Genomic DNA, 21,457 nt, shown 5'->3' with positions numbered 1-21,457 from the left:
CATCACCCCAAACATAAACAGGAACATTAAATACACACTTGCAAACATCTGGAAGACACGGGCACACATGCACATTTACTGTACATGTGCTCTGCAATCCGCTCTTGTGTCACTGATCAAAATGTGTTCCCTTTATACACCAAAGGAAAATGGTGACGTGATCTTCTTCTTGTCAAATCAGAGTGTAATGAGGTCACACTGGTTTCAACCGGTCTTCAGTTTTGTCTTCACTATCTCATAAGCTTTCAGAAACGGTCATTAACTATAGCACAGGAACCATTTTTTGTAAAAGACCATGATACTGTTTGCAAATTAAACTGTTGGTAGATATGGCGTATGGGAAATGGGAAACATTTAACCCATTTGCTGCAGAACAAGGATTTCCACTTGCCAAAGGACAATAAGGCCCGGTCACTCTTCTAGTTTAAAAGAATGGGACATCTTGCCAAAAGGGCTGAGTAGGCACACCTCCAGGATCTTGTCAAGATGCCTTGGCAGCTCTGAGGCTGAGGTTTGGGTTTCGGTTCATGGTTTAGGATTAGGGTCCTGACAAAAAATGCACTCACCACCATCTTTATGGTTAGGACTACTGTGAGAGACAGAGCAGGAGTCTGGGAATATGAGTGAGATAGAGATACATATATACATTTAACAATATGTGTGGCTATTATGTACTATTTATGTACTACGGAAAAATACCAACACCTTCATCACCAGATGATATAGAATGTGCACATACTACTTCCAATTTTCTTAAATAATGCTAAATCAAGGCTTTTTTTGATATCCCTTAATACAGTATTTAAGGGATGAATGGAAAATAAAAATACCTTAATATATTTTAAATGTTAGCTTCCATTTAATGTATAATTTTTTTCAGTGGCATTTTCAGGAATTTATTCATGAATAATATTATAAAATGTATCGCATTACGGACAAACAAACATTTTAGTTCAACATTTCTTCATTCATGCACAAAACCTCTTATTTGTTCAGGGTCCAGTTAAGAATGTTTTATGGTGTCAAAATTGAAATTGAAATTTATTTATTTGGATAAACCCCTTGAGATGCATCATCTCGTTTTCAAGGGGGTCCAGACATATAAACAAACATGGACTCAACAAAGTACAGAATACACAGAAACAAAACAAATAAACAGAAAACAAAACAATACAATGACAAATGATAACAAAACAACAATAAATACATTAGGAAAAGAAGAAAAAAAAAAAAACAAAAACAAAAAAAAAACAAAGACAAACAGTAACAGAAGACAATCCACAGTTAACATCATGATGACATTAGGACAATACAACCATAACATGGCCACGGTGGCCAGTACAGAGATACCGAACAACAGCAATTAAATACACCAAATCATGGGGATCGAGGAGCTTCAATGAAAGCAAGAGCAGGCCACCTTAAAGTGAGAAGACAAAGAACTCATAAATATACCAAACGAAGAAATAGATCTGGTATTGGAAGGTAAGTTATTCCAGTCTGTTGGTGCTTTAAACATAAATGATCTTCTGCCAAAAGATTTGTTAACACTAGGAACAATAAAATAAGGATGGGTAGAATGTCTAATATGATAATTTGATGTATACAGTATAAGAAACTGCTGTAAATAAGGTGGATAATTAAAGTAAATGCATTTATATATAAGTTTTAACCAGTGAATGTGTCTTCTCACAGTCAGAGATGGCCAGTTGAGTCTATCATACATCGTGCAGTGATGGGTGGAGTAAGGTCATTTAATGGACCCTGTTTCCTAGTGTCATGTATGCTGAGCAACTTAAATATATATATATATATATATATATATATATATATATATATATATATATATAAAACACACACAAACAGTAAATGATTGAATGATAAACTTTTATTTATATTTGATGGACATTTCTAGCGAGACCTGGAATGTGTTTTTCCCATCAGATGTTTCTTTGTGTTGAGTTCAGGTTTCAGTACAATGATGAAACATTTTGGTACAAATATGCAGAAAAGTAACCCATAACTGGATGCTAGAATTGCAAATATCTCCACGGCAACAGTGAACTTCCCTGGAGAGCTGACATAAGCCGGGATAAAGGTGATCCAGACAGCACAGAAAATCAGCATGCTGAAGGTGATGAGTTTGGCTTCATTGAAATTATCAGGTAACTTCCGAGCTAGAAAAGCTAGAATGAAACATAACATAGCCAGGAGTCCTATGTACCCTAACACAGCCCAGAACCAGATTGGGGATCCTAAGGCACACTCTAAAATAATCTTTTCCTTATAGTACTCCATATTCTTGAAGGGAAAGGGTGGGTTGACTGTTAACCAGAGGATACAAATGACAACTTGTATGAGTGTGAAGGCCAGCACACTGAGTCTTTGCTGTGCAGGCCCAAACCATTTCATGACATTACTGCCTGGCAGTGTAGCCCTGAAGGCCATCAACACCACGATAGTTTTCCCCAGAACACATGAGATGCAGAGGACAAAGGTGATGCCAAATGCTGTGTGGCGCAGCATACAGGACCAGTCGGAGGGCCGGCCAATGAAGGTCAGAGAGCACAGGAAACACAGAGTCAAGGAGAAGAGCAGCAGGAAGCTCAGCTCAGAGTTGTTGGCCTTGACTAAAGGGGTGTCCTTATTGATCAAGAATAGGGTGGACACAATTAAAGTTAGGAGTACCCCAAACAAAGAAAAAAATACCAGCACTTTGCCCATAACCTCAGAATAGGACAGGAACTCAACATTTTTCAGTACACATGTATCTCTCTTTTGATTCGACCAGTATTCTTCACGACACTTTGTGCAGCCATTAGAATCTGTAATGGAAATTTTGTCACTAGTATTGAACTGCAATAAGTTAGAGACTGAAACAGCAATTAAGAAACCTTACCACAGTGAGTTTTAGCATGATGCACAGGCTCTGGCAAGCAGATGTCGTGTGCATATCCACAAATTTCAGATCTGTGATCCATGTACCTGTGGTGTTGCTGATTTCTCCGTCTGCACATGGTATGCAGTCATAGCAGCATACAGGCTTTCCTTTCTGAAGGGCCTTATGAGTTCCTGGAGGACAGCTCTCGCTGCAAACTGAGACAGGCAACTTTGAGAGAAAGAGAAAGGAAGGAGTTTTATATACATTGCACATATGCAAAGCATAATGTGAAAACATAGCCTCATAAGAAACACATAAATTGATGTATTTTAAAATGACTGTAATAATTATATTGTGAACTCTGCCTCTGTGTTTCCTCCGGGCCATCTTATGTCTTCGGTCCTGAGGACAAACCTCTGTCCAGGGGGCAGGGAGGCATCATAGTAGCCCACGGGTTTAAACCTGACTGAGCCATCTGATCCACGCTGCCAGTTCACCACCTCATAACGGGCCACTGTCGCTCCAGTACTGTCAAACCACACCTGGTCCCCATTCTTAATGGTAAAGTTAACCCACTTTAAAGACTCCACTACCTATTAAAGGGTAGGCAATATGTCATGTTTCATTACTTAAATAAGAACAAAAATTTTTAAGTAGTGAATTAATTTTACCTGCCATGGAGAAACTTTGACAGTCTTATCACAGCCCAGATACTCTGAGCACTTTAGTATGCGGTGCAGAGAATGGGCCACAGCATAAATAGCTTTGTAGATATTGCTGGAGTACCTCAACTCAGCCACATCATCATTATAATCTTTTAGCTCAATTAGATCCATGATTTCTTTGCAGGGTGTCGTTCCTGTCACACTGTCTACATTTGCCTCCGTGCACTGAAATGCTTTCTCCCAGAACTCTTTGATCACAAACGCAGTAAAGCCACTGATATTGGCTTTTTGTACAGCAAAACCCAGAGAGCCTCCCAGCACGCTGAAGCTGGTGGGCGTCACTAGGCTGTCAGCAGTGATCCAGGCCTCCACGCCAATGAACTGCAGGCCTGTGATGTTGTGGAGGCTCAGCTGCTCCAGCAGGTTATTCATCTCCACATGTGCCAGGAAACCCACAATGACACGGGCTGTGCTCTTACGAATCACCTCTACCACTTTCAACAGTTTTTCTGGTTCTGTCCTGTGGAATTTCTCTGTGTACTCCACACACACTCCTTCCTCCTGGGCTGCAGCAAGGAAGATGGCCATTCCATTGTTGCCGTAGTCGCTGTCACTGTTGATTGCCCCCACCCAATTCCAGCCAAAGTGCTTGACCAGCTGGGCTAGAGCTCGGCTCTGGTAGAGGTCACTAGCAATGGTGCGGAAAAATGAGGGAAATTGCTTTCTGCTGCTCAGACACTCACAAGTAGCTGAATGACTGATCTGAGAAAACAGTGAGAGACAGAGAGAAAGAGTGGGCAGATAATTGTGTGTAACACATCAATGTACTCCACATGCACTGAACATTATATTCTGATATCCCTCTCACCACTGGTATTTTGAACGGCCCAGTAGTACGTGCCAGTACTATGGTTGAAGAGGATTCAGACTCCCCGATAATGGCGTGAATGGCTGACTGACCAGAGCAGGTCTTCCCCACAGTCCTCTCATCACCATTCATCAGAGCCATTGATGTATGCACAGATGATAATGTTGAGCCACAGTTGTCATAAATACGGTAGCCGATAGAAACATTGGGGAGAAGAAAGTCGCTTCTGTTGATCTCCTCAATGGCAAAGATCATGGTCTGGGCAAATCGAAATTCTCTCAGGTTCACACTGTGAAAAGTGGAGAGAAACATAGAGAGCATTTTTGATTTTGAAACAAAACAAAGAGAAATATTTTTTATACAGCACACATAACTACATCATACCTGGAGCATGTGAGAGGTGCTGGGGTGTCTGTGAATGAAAGTGGCTGTTGTGTGATTTTGCTGTGGATGGAAAAGGCTCCACCGATGGTGAAATCTCCTTCTTCAGACAGAAGGGGGAACACCGGACTCCCCCGTATCTGACAGCGAGCAGTTTCCTCCTCTGCTCCAAATGTCGCCACTAGCCCCAAAACAATCAGCCTGAGCAAAACTAGTGGCATTTTCTACTCCCACACGGTGTTGGGGCAGCGCCACCCTGGCCAGGGTCAAGTGCTCTCTAATGCAAGGTTTTATAACCTTAAGTCTGTCAGCAAGGCCCACTGGCCTGTTACAAGCCAATTAGAGACAAGTGAGATTGGACAGCCTTTGTGGGTCCCACCAGTCAGCAAGCATCTGATTATTGTGCAATGGCTACAAGCTTGAAAACAGCCTGGCATCATGACAAGATCATGCCAACTTGTCCCTGTTGATGTACTGGTTGCATTGGTTGATGTTCTGGTTCCAAGTCTTGAGATTTTCAGAATCACCTGTGAAAGACCCAACACTGCCCCTGCTTCTGTAATGTAACTATTACCAAAACAATATTCTATGTATTGTATTTTATTTTATGTTGTATTTATTTATTTGTGGGGCTTAACCATTACATAGATATAATCAACAGCAAACACATTCTGTTGAACATAAGTTATCAGTCATTGAAATGGGTGTGTAGTTTCTCTCTTTTTTACATTTGTGTTCAGTTAAACACTTAAGGGACTCATACAGTTATACCTATACAAGTTTCTTTTATGAATTTGTCACTGATTTTCCATTGAATTTACCCTCGTCACTGAGCAAGGCAGCTCTCATGAAGGTCGGTTGGAGTGAAAGTCTATTAAATAAATCAAACATGCTTGTGTGCACAAGCCCGTTGATGCATGAGCTACTATTTCCTGCATGCGCCTAAGCTAAGTCGCTTATACATGTGGAGTGTACCTTTATTTACTTTATAGAACAGTTTGCCCAAAAAAATAGTGAAAGGGGCCTTCCATGATTTCAAAACTCAAGTAATCAAAAGCTTATCTATCCTGTTGCCACTGACACTGTTTTGCTTCTAATTCACATCATGAAGATCAGAGCCACGTGATAAATGATGTCCATGTTTTGTGGGCCTGTGTTGTTCAGCTGGTGGATAATGAACTTGACTGACAATGCAGAGGAACAGGAACAGGTGGGAATAAGGATACAAAATCTGTTATTGAGAATACAGCTATATTCTCAATAACTTATCAATGACTTAAAAAAAACAAAAAACAAAAAACAAAAAAAAAAACAGTTCACAGTCAGTCTCTATTGTATGCTTGACCCATGGTTACCTGTGTTCAATTTTATACATTTTCTTTTAACTCAGCTTTGAAAAGTGCCATCTGTAAACTGTGCTATGAAGCTACGATATTTGGATACGGATTGGACTGGATTGGAAAAATGAATGCAAAAAGAGTCTTGGACAATTATTTAATTTCCACATATTCTATTGCATTCCATTTCATTCATGGGTGCCTAAACAGGTCAAATCCCACGATGGACTGTTTACCTCCATAAATGTGATCCCCTACAATAAGAAGCAATATAGATAAGAGGTGGTGTGCTTTAGAAATTTTAAGCAGAGAATGTGTCCCAATAACATATTAAATTAAACAGAAATCAGTTATTCACCATCTGTTATCTGTAAAATATTATCCAATGCATTCTCTATACATACACATTAGTCATATTTTATGAATCAGCCAATACTGACAGGAATATGTTGTCAAATTAATCATTTTGCTGACTTTTACTTTCCTTCTTTCCAAAGGTTGTGTTTGTGTTTACTCAACACCTATCCTTGTGTTAAAGTGTTAAATGATTTTAGCACATTTACGCATATATTTTTATTTTTTTTTTCCCTGTGTGTGTTTGTTATACATGTCACTTCAGTTTTGAGGGAGTTATGCATCTGGACATGGGGATTAATCTTGCACTTTTGACAGTTGCTCTCAATAAACAATTAATTTACCATGCCTGATTTAGCAAGCTACTGGGCCATGTGATATTTAATTTGGTGTTATTGTTATTTTCAACCACAGGGCTGTTTAATAGCCTGTTGATGTGCCTCTTTGGCTTGGTTTAATTAAAAAGAAGCGGTTGTTTTTGTGTTTGTGGAGATGTTTGTCAGATTATTGTACACTTGAGGGCTCTCCTGAGGGTCTGCCATTCGGGAGCTGAACTTTGTATAGAAACACATGTAATGAGCTGAAGCTGCCTAAGGCTTGCGTGCATGCCCCGGACTCGCCCTTGCACCTAGAGGTCTTGCTGCACTAACAGCCGCTCGAACTCCCTGCAGACTCCACAGAGCTTCCCTTGTCTGTCTCCACTCCTCCACACCTTTCCCCTCAGCCTCTACTGGAAACTTCCCTCCAGGGCTGTTGCATCACGCTCCCCTGAAGACCTCATGTAAGAGTTGAGCCTTTGTTTGTGGTTTTGACCCTCACCCTTTGATTTGATCTTGACATTGCCTTTTGAAATCAGTAAAGAAACTGGACACATAAAGACAATATTGAAAAATACACTGTGTGTTTCACATGTGGTAGTGACACAAACATGATTTTTTTTTTTTTTTTTTTTTTTTTAAACCCCAGATTGTGGGATTAAATATCTGGAGGAAAATACACATTGCACCTTAACATTGTATTATTTTAAGATGCGCTGTCGGGACATAAGAGAGACTGGCTGGCAAGAAAATAACCTTTCTGAAAATAAAATATATTCAAGGTGTTTACCTATAACTTAACAATGAAGTATGAATAACAGAAATTATGAAATATTGAACACATTTTTGCCAGTAAAACAGTTTAACCCAAGTGAGCAAAACAGATGAATACATTCACACTCTCATTCTTTCTGGTTCAGGAACTTTATATGTTATATCACGTTACATTAATGTCCTGAATTTCTATTTCATCCATATTCTTTCACAGTGATAGTCATTTACTGCGATTACAATATGAAAATAAGTGTGCAAAGAATTGCTTTTTGAAAATTCTGTAGTTCAAGAGGCAGTGTGTGGCTGGAGGAGGGGGTAAATAAATAAATCAGATAAATAAAACAAAAACAAAAAAAATCATTGTTTATGTACCACTCAGATGTCTTGTACATTTCCTGCAAGAGTTCTCACTCTCTCTCTCTGTCTCACACACACACACACACACACACACACACACACACACACACACTCAGTTTGCTGTGTCATCTGCTTGTACCAAGGCCTATTGCTGCTCCTGCTGCTTGTTCCTTGAGTTTTTTGTTTGTTTGTTTGATTGTTTGTTTGTTTTGTTTGGGCATTTCTGCTATACTTCATAGTGACAGTAGAGAGAGAAACAGGAAAGACAGGGCAGAGAGAGGGGATGACATACAGCAAAGGGCTCAGCAAGGACCCAGTCTTGACATGAGGTTCACACTCAACCAGGTGACCCACAGGCCCCTCCATGTTTCTTTTTCATAATATCAGTCTTACTAAAAGATTTATTATTTATTAATTTATTTATTTCGTCTTTCATCAGCCAAAGATTCTGTAATAAGTGCCCTCAGTGCCAGGTGCTTTCCGAAAGGGCTTGGAAGGGGGTTCCCTCTCCTTGTGATAATTCTCAAGATTTCTTTGTTTTTTTTCCCCGTTTGGCTTCATGTTTTTTTGGGAGGAGTTTTCTTTTTTCTTTCTTTCTTTTTTTTAATTAATTAATTATTTTTTTGCTCTTGTCTGTCATGGGGGTTCATGTGAGACTGTATCAGTTTTTGTTTTGTGGGTCTGTAAAGCCCTTTGAGACTGAAACAGTGATTAAGGCTGCTAAATAAACTTGCAGATGAAACTGAATTTGAACATCCATCCAGTAGGCTATACTGCCATCTCCTGGCCATATTGTGCAATGGCAAAAAACAAGATTTAAAGGCTCTTTGAAAATCAAATGATATTTTCAAATAGACCCCATTGGGGGTTTATTGTAATGGTGGTTTAATCACCATAAATAACATCAGTGCCAAGATTTAATGTCAAAATCCTTTGTAAATGCACTGATTTTGTTGCAGTCTACCTCACACTGGCTGATGAGACACATTAAATGTCAGCGTATCTGTAGAGGGTCACCCTGACATTTAAAACCCTGCCCGTATTTGAAAGGCAAATGTCAAGTGGTTCCAATTTATTTAATAATGTGATGACTTGAATATATTAATAAACTGCACATTTTTCTTGTTTTACTGCTAATTCTTACATGCCTGTTTTCTCCATATTCCCATATCCTTGTCATTGATAACTGTATTGCATAGATGCTGATTTGTCTTTAAAATGTTTCTTCTGATTTCATATGGCATACATTAAATATGTTTTCTTTTTTTTTTTCTTTTTTTTTTGTATTTACATATTTACATATTTGGCTTTCTTATCATTGTCTTTGAAGGTTCTGATGATGTTATTTTGGCATTATTCCTCAATTTACAACACTGTATTTAATTATCCATAGTGGATTCAGGCTTGGGCAGTTTGGGCCTGAATTTGGCAGGTTGGGTTGGACTCAATCTGGTTTGGGCAGAAAATCAAAGCTGTAATGCAGATCATTAAAGGTATGTTTTATCTTATCTCATCTTATTCCTCATTCCTCTCACTGAGGAATATGTGAGAGTGTGAAAGTTACTATACATAAACAATGGCAGTGAGAGGACTTTGCCCAACTTATCTTGTCTTCTCAATAGTCTAGCTATTGAAACTGAAGATGAATGGCACCTCCTGGCTTCAGTGCAGAATGCAACACCAAGGCCTTTTTTAATGTATAACTAAAGTGGCCACATACAAACTTGACACAGCTAGGAAAAAAACAAAGTGTGCCCTTATAATAGACTGCTAAAGTGATGGCTGTTTTCTGTGGTTCTTCTTAAGCTATCTAATAACATTACTATGTATGCTTTCCTTCATGCTGAAAACCCAGCAGTGGTTCCCTGTGATTCGGCACTGATTTTGACTTTGATAGCCTTTGCCTCCAACATATCAAAAGACAGAGCTGTTCATACTGCAAGAAGCTATGTGAAAATAGCTATGGGTGATTGTGGATCAGTGGTTCTCAACACAATGCTGATACCGACACTGAGTGTGAAACTGAGACATCAGTCAGTTGAGTGTGATCCATTACTGTCACTAAGCAAAACCTCTTTTTCAGAAATGCACACTTCTATGGGCAAAAAAATACAGGAAATTAAGATTGTTTAGTTTTACTTCTCACATTTTACTTGGGGCTTTTCTTATCAGAGATTAGTCTCGGGCACTCGTAACTCCATTAAGGCCTGGCATTTTTACCTCGGCACCGATACCAATACTAGAATCGCCCACTTGGTTTGCAGGTTTTCTTTCTAAAGATTACAGAAGCCGATTTTCCTAATTTGCTCAATTTGAACTGGGAAGTGAAACAGCGAATTCAGCTGGTGTCACCATGATAGCAGATAGCTGAGACATGCTGCTGTATTATGAAGCATTATGAATGGCTCTTTATATGATACTACTGTAAAGTGTGTACAAGTATATGATCAGGAAAAAGATACATGCTGGAGTCAAATTGAGAAACCTCACTGCTCTGTGTGCCAATAACATTTGACTAAGCATGTGCAACACATGAGGCCTTGGTGTGTCAGATTTGTGGAGTTTAGCCTAAAGATTTCAAATTATCAGCACAAGACCCTGCAGATTCTTCCAGGTAGTTGGCTAATGATTAATCAATCAGGTTGTGTGTTTTGCTAAATTAAGTCAATGTAATTCTTTTAACAACCATGGCGCCTCATATTTTACCATTAATTTGACAGGGTTTTTAATTTTCTGCAATACTAAACTACATAAGGTCACTTGTGGTGGATAATGACACTGCTGCAGGCTCACTAATTAACGTTAGCATGTTTTGAAAGTGGTGAGATCCCCTTCCATTAAACCCCAGAATTAATTAATTTTGTGCACAACAGCTGGTGAGCCTCTGTTCCACAGCCCCGGGCCCAGATGTCATCAGTGTGTTGGAAACACTTACCTGCCTTTGCTTGCCCAGCAGGCCTCTGGTTCCTCCAGCAGCCACCTGGGTGTATGTTAAATTGGCAGCTTTAGGATGACGACATCTCCCAGCTGGTAGCTCAACAATAACAGCAAGTTTAACTGCTTCACATGTGTGTGTTACGCTTCAGTGCCTGTTGTTATTTGTGCCAGATTAAAACAACACTTCAAGCCCACAGGTAATTTTCCAGTCATTCAAGTTCACAAACAAGCTCCCGTGCCCTCTACCCCGATTCCCCACAGGAACCCTTGCTCCTAATTGTTTTGCTGAAGCGGATGATAAACAGCAAAATCTTATTGTTCCCATCTCCAAACTTTACCAGATCTGTTGTTCTTGTTAATTGCAGGTTTTCCACAAAGGATTTACATGTTTAAAACAGACAAACAAGCAAACAAAAAAGGTGTGTATAAGACATACAAAAATAAAATAATAACAATCAAGTTTTGAAAAAAAGAAATTAGCATTGCTGACAAAATGGAAAAAAGGTGTTCAGTATAATCTCAGCGGGATTTCTTTTAGGCAATATTTATTTCAGAATAGAAAAGCATCTTCAAGTGATTACTGGTTATAAGACTTACTAAAGCAGCCGCAAATGCCTGTTTTTTTTTTTTTTGTTTGTTTTGTTTGTTTTTGTTTTTGTTTTTGTTTGTTTGTTTGTTTGTTTGTTTTTAAATGAGACATGAGACATTTTGGACTTGAATTAAACATTGTAGTTTCCTGAAATCTGTCTGGACTGTCACAGGGACAGATTTCTTTTTATACTTCCAAAAAAGATTATTATTTTTTATGATAATTTCACAATACAACCCTTATGTGCTGAATTTCGTTCCTGTAACGAGCAACAGTATCAGTTTTATCATTACTAGGTGGTCAAGCTGAACCTGGAGGAACCTGCACAAACATGGGGAGTCCAAAAAGGCCAGAAATGACCAAAGCCGGGATTCAAACCCGGGATTCTCCTGGTGTGAGGTAATTTGGCTCAAGACAAACTCAGTGCACACAGTTTCATTTCCACTGCCAGCTGTCATTTACATGTTTTGAAACTCCTGTGTTAAATATTGTGATGCAACCTTCAAGGAAATCTTCTTTTAATCTGTCTCAAATGATATTGTCTATCTTAATATTTTTTGCCTTGCTATACTGGCACATTCATGATCTAAAGAGTAGACGTCCAATAAACCCTCAGAATCACAGACTTTCTCTCTCCATCCCCGCTATTATATAGCATCGCTTAAATGTGCAGTTGAATATCTGTCCTTGCACATGAAAAAGGGCTTCATACAGGGATAGAAAACATCACATTTCAAAAACAAGTGAAACATTTAATGACTCCAGCATTGTCCTCAAGGCACATGCGACAGGCTCGTCCAGGAGTAATTCTGCACTTGAAACATAACCGATCGTGAGTTGTGGTTGGCTGTGTCAGAGCTCAGTGCAGTCCAGAGTATTATGGAGGCCAAGTGCTTCCAACAAAGATCAATTCAGTTTGTTGCCTGTGGGCCAAACTCATGAATAATTTTGCATATCAACAAAATTCTCTTTTTCTTGAGCTGCTGGGGTGAAGTCCAACCAACCAATCAAGTCCAACAAATCTGGTTGGGTCACTTTCTACCAATTTATTCAGTGCCAGTATTGAGCTCAGACTCTATTTTTCTGTTTCTTCTTCTGTGAAGTTGATCCTGTCTTCACCATGTGCAAAAGGAAGCAATTTTGGGGCTATTGGTGATACTATAGGACAATAGGACACAATACTTTGGCCAAGGATGAATTTTTAAGATAAGAGACAAGTTCCCAATGTATTTGTGTACATTTACCTCAATCCCAGGACCATCCACAGGACCAAATTCAGGTTAAAGTCAAGGTCACTTTTTGCTTTGTAACTTGTAAAGTTTTTCACACATCAACAAACTCTTTTTTTTTTTTTTTTTTTTTATTGTAACAAAATTTCATGGACAGACCGATCGACAGGGTGATGTATACAGCAGGACCCCCGGTAGGACAGACCGGTAAAAGTTGGTTCATCAACCTTTGGTCCCCTGGTGGCCCAACCATTAGAGCACAGAGGCTACCATACAGAGAAAAATGCCTCTTGTGCACTTCCACTCTGCCCTATGAGGCAAATAAGGTGAAAAAATAATTCAACAACCCCGATATCACCTCTACCACTCCAAAAGTGAAAATTTTACATATTCTGTATTCCATGCAGGTTATGGCACTTGAATCATCTTGGAAAGAATAGTATTTTTTCTTTTCCTGGTCAAGAAGAGTGACAGGATTTATTTGATAACACATTCACTTTGATAACTTGATTTTACAACAACAGCCTCAGCGCACCAGCTGAGTTGGGATCAATAAAGAATATCTATCTATCTATCTATCAATATTCAGTACTCTGTTGGATGAACATGTGCTTGCCCCCCTGAAATTGCCAGGGGTGAAATTCCCACTTTCTCTCCCTATTACCCACCGTTTTGAAAATCCAAATCATTTGGCACCAGTGTTGGGTAAGTTCAAAAACGTAATTAATTAAAGTTACTGGGTACTTTCTACAATTGTAATGTTACTAATCATTCTGTCTAAAAATGAACTACATTACTAATTACTTTCTAAAAAAAAAAAAGATGGAAAACTGGAGGTGAAGCCTATTCTCTAAATGTTTGTATGAGAGCAACCAAACTTGGGTGTGAGTAGACCACATTTATTTGCACCTTGTAGCAGCACCAGGAGCGCCAGATTCACTTAAGAAGTGGGGGGGCCAAAAAGAAAAAAAAAAAAAAAAAAAAAAAGCTCATTCACAGTGCCTCAATTCCGTGCACCTCATCCATGCCCCTATATTGCAACACTTGCGGTATAAAAAATAAAACGATGTTTGGCTCATTTTTAACCCAGACACACATGCCCCAAATCCATCACCTCGATTGAGGTTTCTTAAAAAATAAATGCTTTGGACTTGTTGTTTCAATGTATATCATGAATTAATGCGCAGTGAGGTCCGTGGCTGGGTAGGCAGGATCAGCCAGAGCTTAAATCGCATAGTACATGCATACAAACATATATATTAAGTAGAGCTCAATTATAAAACCACTGCAAAGTCAAAATATTCCTGTTAGCTTTTACCTTTTTGTTGTGTGCAGTGATGTGGAGCCTGTGCTGCTCATCCAGCGCTGTGTTTGTCTGACTCTAACCAAAGGTCTTCAGGGTGATCTGAGAGTGGATGTGGGCTGTGGATGTTTCGTGCTTCAGCAAAGCCCTCGGCAGGTTGTGCAGGTCGCAGTAACCCTCTCTCACCCGGACGATGCTGCTACCCGCCGAGAAAAGGAGACTCGGAATGCACAACAACTTGCTAGCTTGACTACATTCACACAACCCGCGCTTTCCTTTTGTACCATTCCGTTTGAAAAGTCCTCACAATTTTTGTCCCTTCCTTTGGATTAAATCCTTGAGGTCAGGTGTTGGTTTCCCAGTTAATATCACGACAAAACATGTCGGGAGACAGTCAAAATGCTTTTCATTTGTATTTGGTAAGGACATAATGTTTAGTTTGTTGCATTTGTGTAATTCGGAGCTGAAGTAAAGTAATATACTGCTCCGCACTTGCAGCATGGCTTGGTAATGGCGGACGCCAAGTATCATTAGAAAAAACACACTTTACAGTGAATTTGCACTCTTAGGGCTCTCCGGGTTATTATTATTTTTTTTTTTTTCGAGTATTAAAACCTCCTGATTGCAAATATATGTGTTAACAGTGTAAAATTCATGGGTTAAGATTTTAGTTATTTCCTTAATGGGTTGTTGCTCATTATGTTAGCTTGTAAAAAAAAAAAAAAAAAAAAAAATGCTTGTCCTTGCTAGCTGTGGATATCCTGTGTCAGACATCAGGCTGATAAAGCACCAAATGTGTAAATGTTGATGTAGTGACAATACCAAAGAATACAGAATATGCTGTAATTACTTTATGTTTTATTTCCAAGTTTCGATAGTACTTTTGTGTTTAAGACATGGATTATGGGCTGTAATGTTGAACTTTAAAGGAGTAGGCTTTAATCCTAATGCTCCTAAATTGCACTGAAATATTGAATTGTTTTGATTTTAGTTTAGTATGTCAATTGTATTTTCTGATGTATGGTGAAAATGTGGACAAAGTAAAAGGATTTAGGTATATACTTGTTTACTGAAAATGCTATGAATGCATAAATACAAAGAACATGTATGTGTTACTGAAAAAACAACAGCTGCGAGTAAAAATTACCCCTCTGGCCCCTCCACTTCCGGCGCCATTGAGCGGCACCATCAGCACTAGGAAACTATGAACAGTAACTTCACAAAAAAGAAAGAAAAAAAAAGCGATTTTGCATTGGGGCAGTTTTAATGGCCATCAAACAATAGATTTCAACTGCCTACATAAATTTTGCATCATTGAGTCTTGAAACTTGTAACTTTTTGGATGTGGCACACAAAGAAGTTGATTTAAAAACTGGCCACACAGGTAGGGGGACAGTGCCTTGTTCCTACGAAGTCAGAGGCCAGAAGTTGGAAATTTCCAGCTTGAAAAAAAGGGGAAGAAAATGCAGCCTAAAATGAAAAATTTCCCCAATTATAACCAAACTGGACAAATTTCATCCTCTAGGGGCACTAAATTTCACACCGATCCACCAAATATATTTGGAGATACCCTTCATGTAAGAGTGAAGATTTCACCTGCTGGCGGTGCTAGAGGAAAGGTCATGGAGTCACCAAATTGACAAGCATCATCATCTAGTCAGCATGAATGCTGTAACCAAATGTCATCGTAATCCTCCGAATAGACTTTGAGACATTCCACTGCGATACTGACATTTTGGCCAGCTGGTGGTGCTAGAGGGAGGGTCATGGGGTCACCAAAATTGCCAAAGTTCACCCTCTAGCCAACGCGGTGCCACCAAATGTCATGGCTATCTGCCAGACAGATTTTGAGCTCTGGCACTCTGGACCGAACCGCTGACCGTCTGGCCGGCACAGTGACATGCAGGTCCCTGTTTCCCAGTGGGGCAGAAACACAGCGAGGAGCAGACTACATTACCTCACAGTGTATCTGAACGCATGGAGGTAAAGAGACAGACAAGGCCAACGATCAATCATAAACCAAAGATTGGTGATTTCAATCCTAACAGCTATTGAATAGAAGTGTTGAATAAGAGGCAGGAGAGGAAACAGCTGATGATTGCCAGAACATGACCATGACAGGCCGCACATCACGCCATCCCAGAATCCTCTGAACCACTGAGCACACTTGACTGAGACATATTTCATCTCATCGCTGCTCCTAAATAATTCACTATGTGTCAATATTTAATTGAAATGGACTGTAATGATTCAACCTGTCAGTCTGTCTGTCTGGCTGGCCATCTTCCCATTGTTTACCCACTTACTCATGCTACCCATCTGTGCTTGTCCATCCTGCACCTTGATATTCCTGTCTGTTTTTTACCAGTTGTTGAGGGGGGAATGGTGATGACATATCTAGGGCCCACAGCCCATTAGGGCTCACAAAAACCCTAGCAGATGTTGACGCCTTTGTATGACTAAGGTATTATACATAATGGAGTTAAAACAAATCCACAAAATCACATGTAACCCACTCCTGGGTAAATACACTTCTACTCTAGGTTCGTAAGAAGGTAAGGGACATAGACTGTAATAACCATGAATGAAAATACACAGGCAACAAGGTAAGTTGTAAAATGTAGCTTTTGGTAACTTCAATTTGCAGGTGATATTTCACGAGCATTTGAATATAAGATAAATGAAAATATAAAATGGGCCCTTTAAAATAAATGAGTTTTAGTCAATCGTCTCTAAAGTCTGTGTGTTCTGTCATCACTTTCAGTATTTGTCTTGTCAGTCCACTGTCTTTAGGTTTTTAAATGGCTGTGACTGTTCCTGTGACAGTTCCTTATGTTAGAGTGCAGTCTGGATGTGTGCAGCAGTCTTGGCAACTGGCACCATGCTACCACCAGGTGGAGTGTTACTTCTTTCTTTTTTCTTTTCTTTTTTTTTTTTACAAACAGGAATTAAAGGTTTCATCTTGTCTATTTCTTGCACAACAATTATACTAAAGCATAACAACAATGAAAACTAATCATTACATACTATATAATACTCAATGATGACATGTTCAGGCCCTGCACTACACTCTAGTTCAGGGGTGTGGACCCATGTGCCATTGAGGGCCGAGAGGCTGCAGGTTCTCATTCCAGCCAAAAACTCCACTAGGTGATTTCACTGCTTACCTCACCTTCAAGCAGAGAGGTGGGACCAACTAGTGAAATCACCTGGTGGAGTTTTTGTTTGGAATGAATACATGCAATATAGCCCCCCCACCCTCCCACCCTTTTTTTTTTTTTTTTTTTTTTTTTTTTTTTTTTTCAAAAAACAGTTGAGTCCATAGTTTGGTGCATGCTTCTCTCAAAGCAACAGGTAGTGAGAGGTCTTTCTTACTGTGGAAGACAACAGTCCATGGCAGCAATACTTGTCGCTGTGTCAAGCCTGCCAGAAATTAACAGAAAAAGAAGAAAGTAGTGAGTGATAGAGAGAGGGAGCTACTTTTTCCACCAGGTAGTGGCCTTGTGCAACCAAACTCTATATGTATCAAGGCCTGAGGAAAATGGAATCTGACTCAACTCTGAACTCGCCAGCCTGTGGTATTTCTATTTAGTTGTTTTTTGCAGAGCTTTGTTGCTCCCTGCAGCCGTCCTGGGCAGTACTATCCAACCATGGTTAGGAGGACAGCCCAGAGAGAAGTCGACAAAGTTACGATTTTCCTCATGGAGATAACTCTGTTTATTACAGTGAACAAACACACCTTTATACTTATCGCTGTGACCCATTAACTGCTCCGCTATTACCCTGCATACTTTTCTGCTGACACACACCTTATCTACCCCAGAATGACACACACACCTCTCAAGATGGCACCTGTAGCTACCCAAAGTCTAATGCCCTGAAAGTGACAGCTTCCTCCTGTTTAAACCTGCTGCGCTGCTGCCCAGTGTGAGTGACGCTTGGTGACTGCTCGTTTCAAAGCATTTATTTGATAAAAGGGATCATATTAAACAAACCCATCCAACTTTCCTCCAAGGAAAAAAATCCATCGAGAGAATTCATACTAGTTCATACAGAAGCCTTGTGACAATAGGCTTAAACAATAGATTTGTTTCTCAAATCAGATCTTTAAGACAGACTGTCTGCACTGTTTGCAAGTGTTGACAAATATGACAAAGTATGACAAAAAGAATTTGACAAAAAACGGATTTGGCCTTGCAGTCTGAAAAAGCTTAAGCCACCCCTCTATGCATCAGAACTCAAACATGCAATGTCTTTGCAAACCTGCAATATTACAAATTCATAAAACAATTTGCCAAACATTTGATTGCAAACAACCCCATTCTTCATTATAACCCCATGGTTCATTTAAGGTGGTCTGTCTTGTTGTCAAAAAATGGCAAGTAGCGTCAATGTAGCTGGCTTCATTTATTGATTAAAGCCGCATTCAGACAGGATCAGGCATTGAGGCAAAAACACAAGGAATCTCATTCATTTAGCGTAGAGTGTTTTCACGGCAGCAGTGTGTGCACAGGGGGTTGTGCACAAAAAAAACATAATGGCATTCAGCAAAAACAAAACAAAAGCCAAAATCATGCTTCAGTCGCCACATAGACCTTTCTAAGTAGGTTCCCCAACACTACATTTATGTTTAGGCTTCCACTATGAGTCATCTGTGGCCTCCTGTGACCCCCAGCACCCCACAGATGCTGCTGATGGTGAGTGATGTACTCACTGGTTGGCTATTTGACTTGTTAGTGAATTGCTGTATCATTGGCAATCACTTACACATCAGTCTCAGCTTTAATGAGTGGCAAAATGTAGATTTATTCATTCAGCTTCAATTAGTACTGAGATAAATTCAATTTAGATTTAAAGGGAGTCTTTGTGACTCTCAGACCCAGTGATTATTTGTTGAGAGTCCAAGTGAAAAAAAAAAAAAAAAAAAAAAAAAAATACAACTAATTAGCTGAAATACTTCAGACAATGTCAATGCCACAGAGGAACATAAAATAAATCTTAAAAAAAAAAAAAATAAAATAAAATAAAAAGATAATATATAGTCTAGGGCAAAAAAAAAAAAAAAAAAAAAAAAAAAAAAAAAAAAACTTGTGTAGCTTTGTCTCTCCGTCAGAAGATACACCCCCCCCCCCCCTTTATTTTCCCATGCCTGTCTGCATGCTTTTATTTTATTTTTTTTGTTGTTGTTTTTTGCCTGTTTATTTGTCTGTCCTTTCTGCAACTTGATAGAATTTTCTGGACTAACCAGTACCCATGGGCTTCAATTATCTGGGATGGTATATCCTCTTGAGGACAACTATGATACAATTGTAATCTTATTATTGTTCACTGCTAATCAGCTTGTTTTCAAGAAACAGTAAAGCTGCTGCATTCCCCGTACCTCCCCCTGAGAGCAGAGGATCCTTGGAGTCTAACAGCTTGTTAAAGGCTCAAGGAAAATACAATATCATACCACTCAGCTTTTCTGACTTAGTACACCTCTGTCCTCCCTCCCCAGTGCCTCACACAGGGGCATATTAAGCAAATAAGGCAAACTATGGCCTAAGGCAGCACAACATACACAGTATAAAATCCTCATTGCTTTGTACTGTAGCTCTTTGTTGTAAAGCCTGCAGGGTTTGTCCTAATAATGATATGCACAAGAAGTTAATGACCCATTCATTTCACCATATTAAAGCTATTTAACCCCACTTGGGGCTGTTTCTTTGTGAGCAAGATACAGTAAAACACAAGGTAAAAAGGATCCTGTGTGGTTAAACCATCAGGATCCTTAAAGAAAGATCAGAACAGCAACACTGCATGTCATGTTGGACCAAATTCTAATGTGCTCACATACTTGATGGACCTGTAAAACATACTGTAAATGAACACACCCTGGATTAAAACCCTTATCTCTGTTTCCTTTTTTACATAACCTCCGTTAACAGTTATTGTTTTTCCCTTTTTCAAGTTTTGACCATGTGTTTGCATGCACACATGCATGCATATGTGTGTGTGTGTGTGTGTGTGTGTGTGTGTGTGTGTGTGTGTGTGTGTGTGTGTGTGTGTGTGTGTGTGTGTGTGTGTGTGTGTGTGTGTGTTCAAAGATTAGCAGCTCCTGGTGATGTGGGCTGAGTGAGACTCCACTGTCACTTCACATCACTGAAGGATGAGTAAGGCCAAGTCAGGCATGACATTGTGTTTCTACATCAAAAACAGTCCCAAGGGAAATGGGTCCCGTTTGATGAAAGGGCGTTAAGAGGCAGACAGAAGACGTATATATGGAGCTGGATGTCAGTGCAGTGTTAATGTGATGAAGGTTTGAGACTCGGAAAAGATCTGTCACTTTGGCTGGTAAATGGTTGGAATAGAGGAATATTTTAAGAGCTTAGATCAAATGGAGCGCTTGCCAAATTGATCTCGGCTTGCAGCTGTGAGAGGTGATGAGGTCTTAAGCTTTTGCTGACTGGTTTTAGATGAATAGATAAATTGCCTGCATTGACTTTACAACACTGGAAATTTTAACTTCGTATTGGCTGGGGATATTTTATCATAGTCGTGGTTTAACAGAAAGGATGAATCAGTGCTGGCTGAGATCAGACAAAGCCAAGCCCTCTGGACCGGGGAGAAAGTTCTTGCTTTTGAGTCTACTCTGGCTGCGTTTTTTCCCCCTCTTTTCGTATCAGGTACAGATCCAGCAATGTAAGGTAATCCCGGGCTCTATGTCCCTGCCTGCTCTGCAGAAAAATGGAGATATCATCTTGGGTGGGCTATTCTCTGTTCATGACATGGTGGTGGAGCCCAATCTCTCCTTCACCTCTATTCCTCCACCCACAAAGTGCACCAAGTAAGCTTTAATTCTCAGGTAGTAGTAGTTACAAACTTGTATTCAAGCTTTTTTTAGGTCAGATGGAACTTAATTCTTAAATAAGCCAGAAAAAAAAAAAAAAAAAAAAAATGACACCTTCAGTCATGTTTCTATCAATGTTATTTTTGTCAAAACATTGAAGATGAGGTTTTTTCTTTACAGGGTTGCACATTTTGCCACTTCCTCCTGACACCATTTCTTCTCTTCCAGGTTTAACTTCCGGACTTTTCGCTGGTTGCAGACCATGATCTTTGCCATTGAGGAGATCAACAAAGATCAGAAGCTTCTCCCAAACATCACATTGGGTTATAAGATCTATGACTCATGCAGTACACCTTACCATGCTCTGAGGGCTGCCAATGAACTCATGGGGGCTGAGGAGGGTTCAGAGGATAAGGGGGAGAAAAAAGTCAATGGCACTAATGGCAGCTGCCATGGGGCTGTGCCAGTGTTAATAGGCGATGGAGGCTCCACTCAGTCTCTAGTAGTGGCTCGTTTTCTGGGAGTCTTCCATGTGCCTCAGGTAAGACGTTCATCAGTCGTCTTTGTCCCACTGCTGCTCATATAAGTGTTATCCTTTGAATAAGATTTTTTTCTAATGTCACCATTGGTTCTAAC

At 39.6% G+C, this 21,457-nt stretch overlaps 2 protein-coding genes across 2 annotated transcripts in view; one reads left to right on the top strand and one right to left on the bottom strand.

Annotated features, from left to right (window-relative positions):
• The window catches only part of LOC115369725 (uncharacterized), a 216,416-nt gene that overhangs the window by 190,246 nt on the left and 4,713 nt on the right, over window positions 1-21,457 (top strand). The window contains exons 19-21 of the mRNA XM_030066393.1: window positions 2,397-2,557; window positions 20,658-20,818; window positions 21,050-21,362. Of these exons, the coding sequence (XP_029922253.1) occupies window positions 2,397-2,557; window positions 20,658-20,818; window positions 21,050-21,362 (635 nt within the window). The remainder of the gene's footprint in view (window positions 1-2,396; window positions 2,558-20,657; window positions 20,819-21,049; window positions 21,363-21,457) is intronic.
• LOC115370338 (extracellular calcium-sensing receptor-like) lies at window positions 1,912-4,974 on the bottom strand. Its single transcript, XM_030067325.1, has 6 exons — window positions 4,799-4,974; window positions 4,415-4,703; window positions 3,553-4,308; window positions 3,247-3,474; window positions 2,986-3,109; window positions 1,912-2,825 (listed from the first exon to the last, which is right to left on the bottom strand). Exons 2-6 carry the CDS (start codon window positions 4,667-4,669, stop codon window positions 1,912-1,914), a joined length of 2,277 nt encoding a protein of 758 aa, XP_029923185.1. The 5' UTR covers window positions 4,670-4,703; window positions 4,799-4,974.

The sequence above is a fragment of the Myripristis murdjan genome, chromosome 13 (genome assembly GCF_902150065.1).
Source record: "Myripristis murdjan chromosome 13, fMyrMur1.1, whole genome shotgun sequence".
Taxonomy (NCBI): Eukaryota; Metazoa; Chordata; class Actinopteri; order Holocentriformes; family Holocentridae; genus Myripristis; species Myripristis murdjan.
Note: the sequence above shows the minus strand (reverse complement) of the source record. Positions and strands in the feature narration are given on the sequence as shown.

Coding starts and splice junctions, on each gene's coding strand:
- LOC115370338 (XM_030067325.1), bottom strand. CDS start 4,669: ATGATCTTTGCCATTGAGGAGATCAACAGAAGCGACTTTCTTCTCCCC. Junction 4,309..4,414: donor GGCCGTTCAAAATACCAGTG/GTGAGAGGGATA, acceptor CTGTTTTCTCAG/ATCAGTCATTCAGCTACTTG. Junction 3,475..3,552: donor TCAAAGTTTCTCCATGGCAG/GTAAAATTAATT, acceptor ACCCTTTAATAG/GTAGTGGAGTCTTTAAAGTG.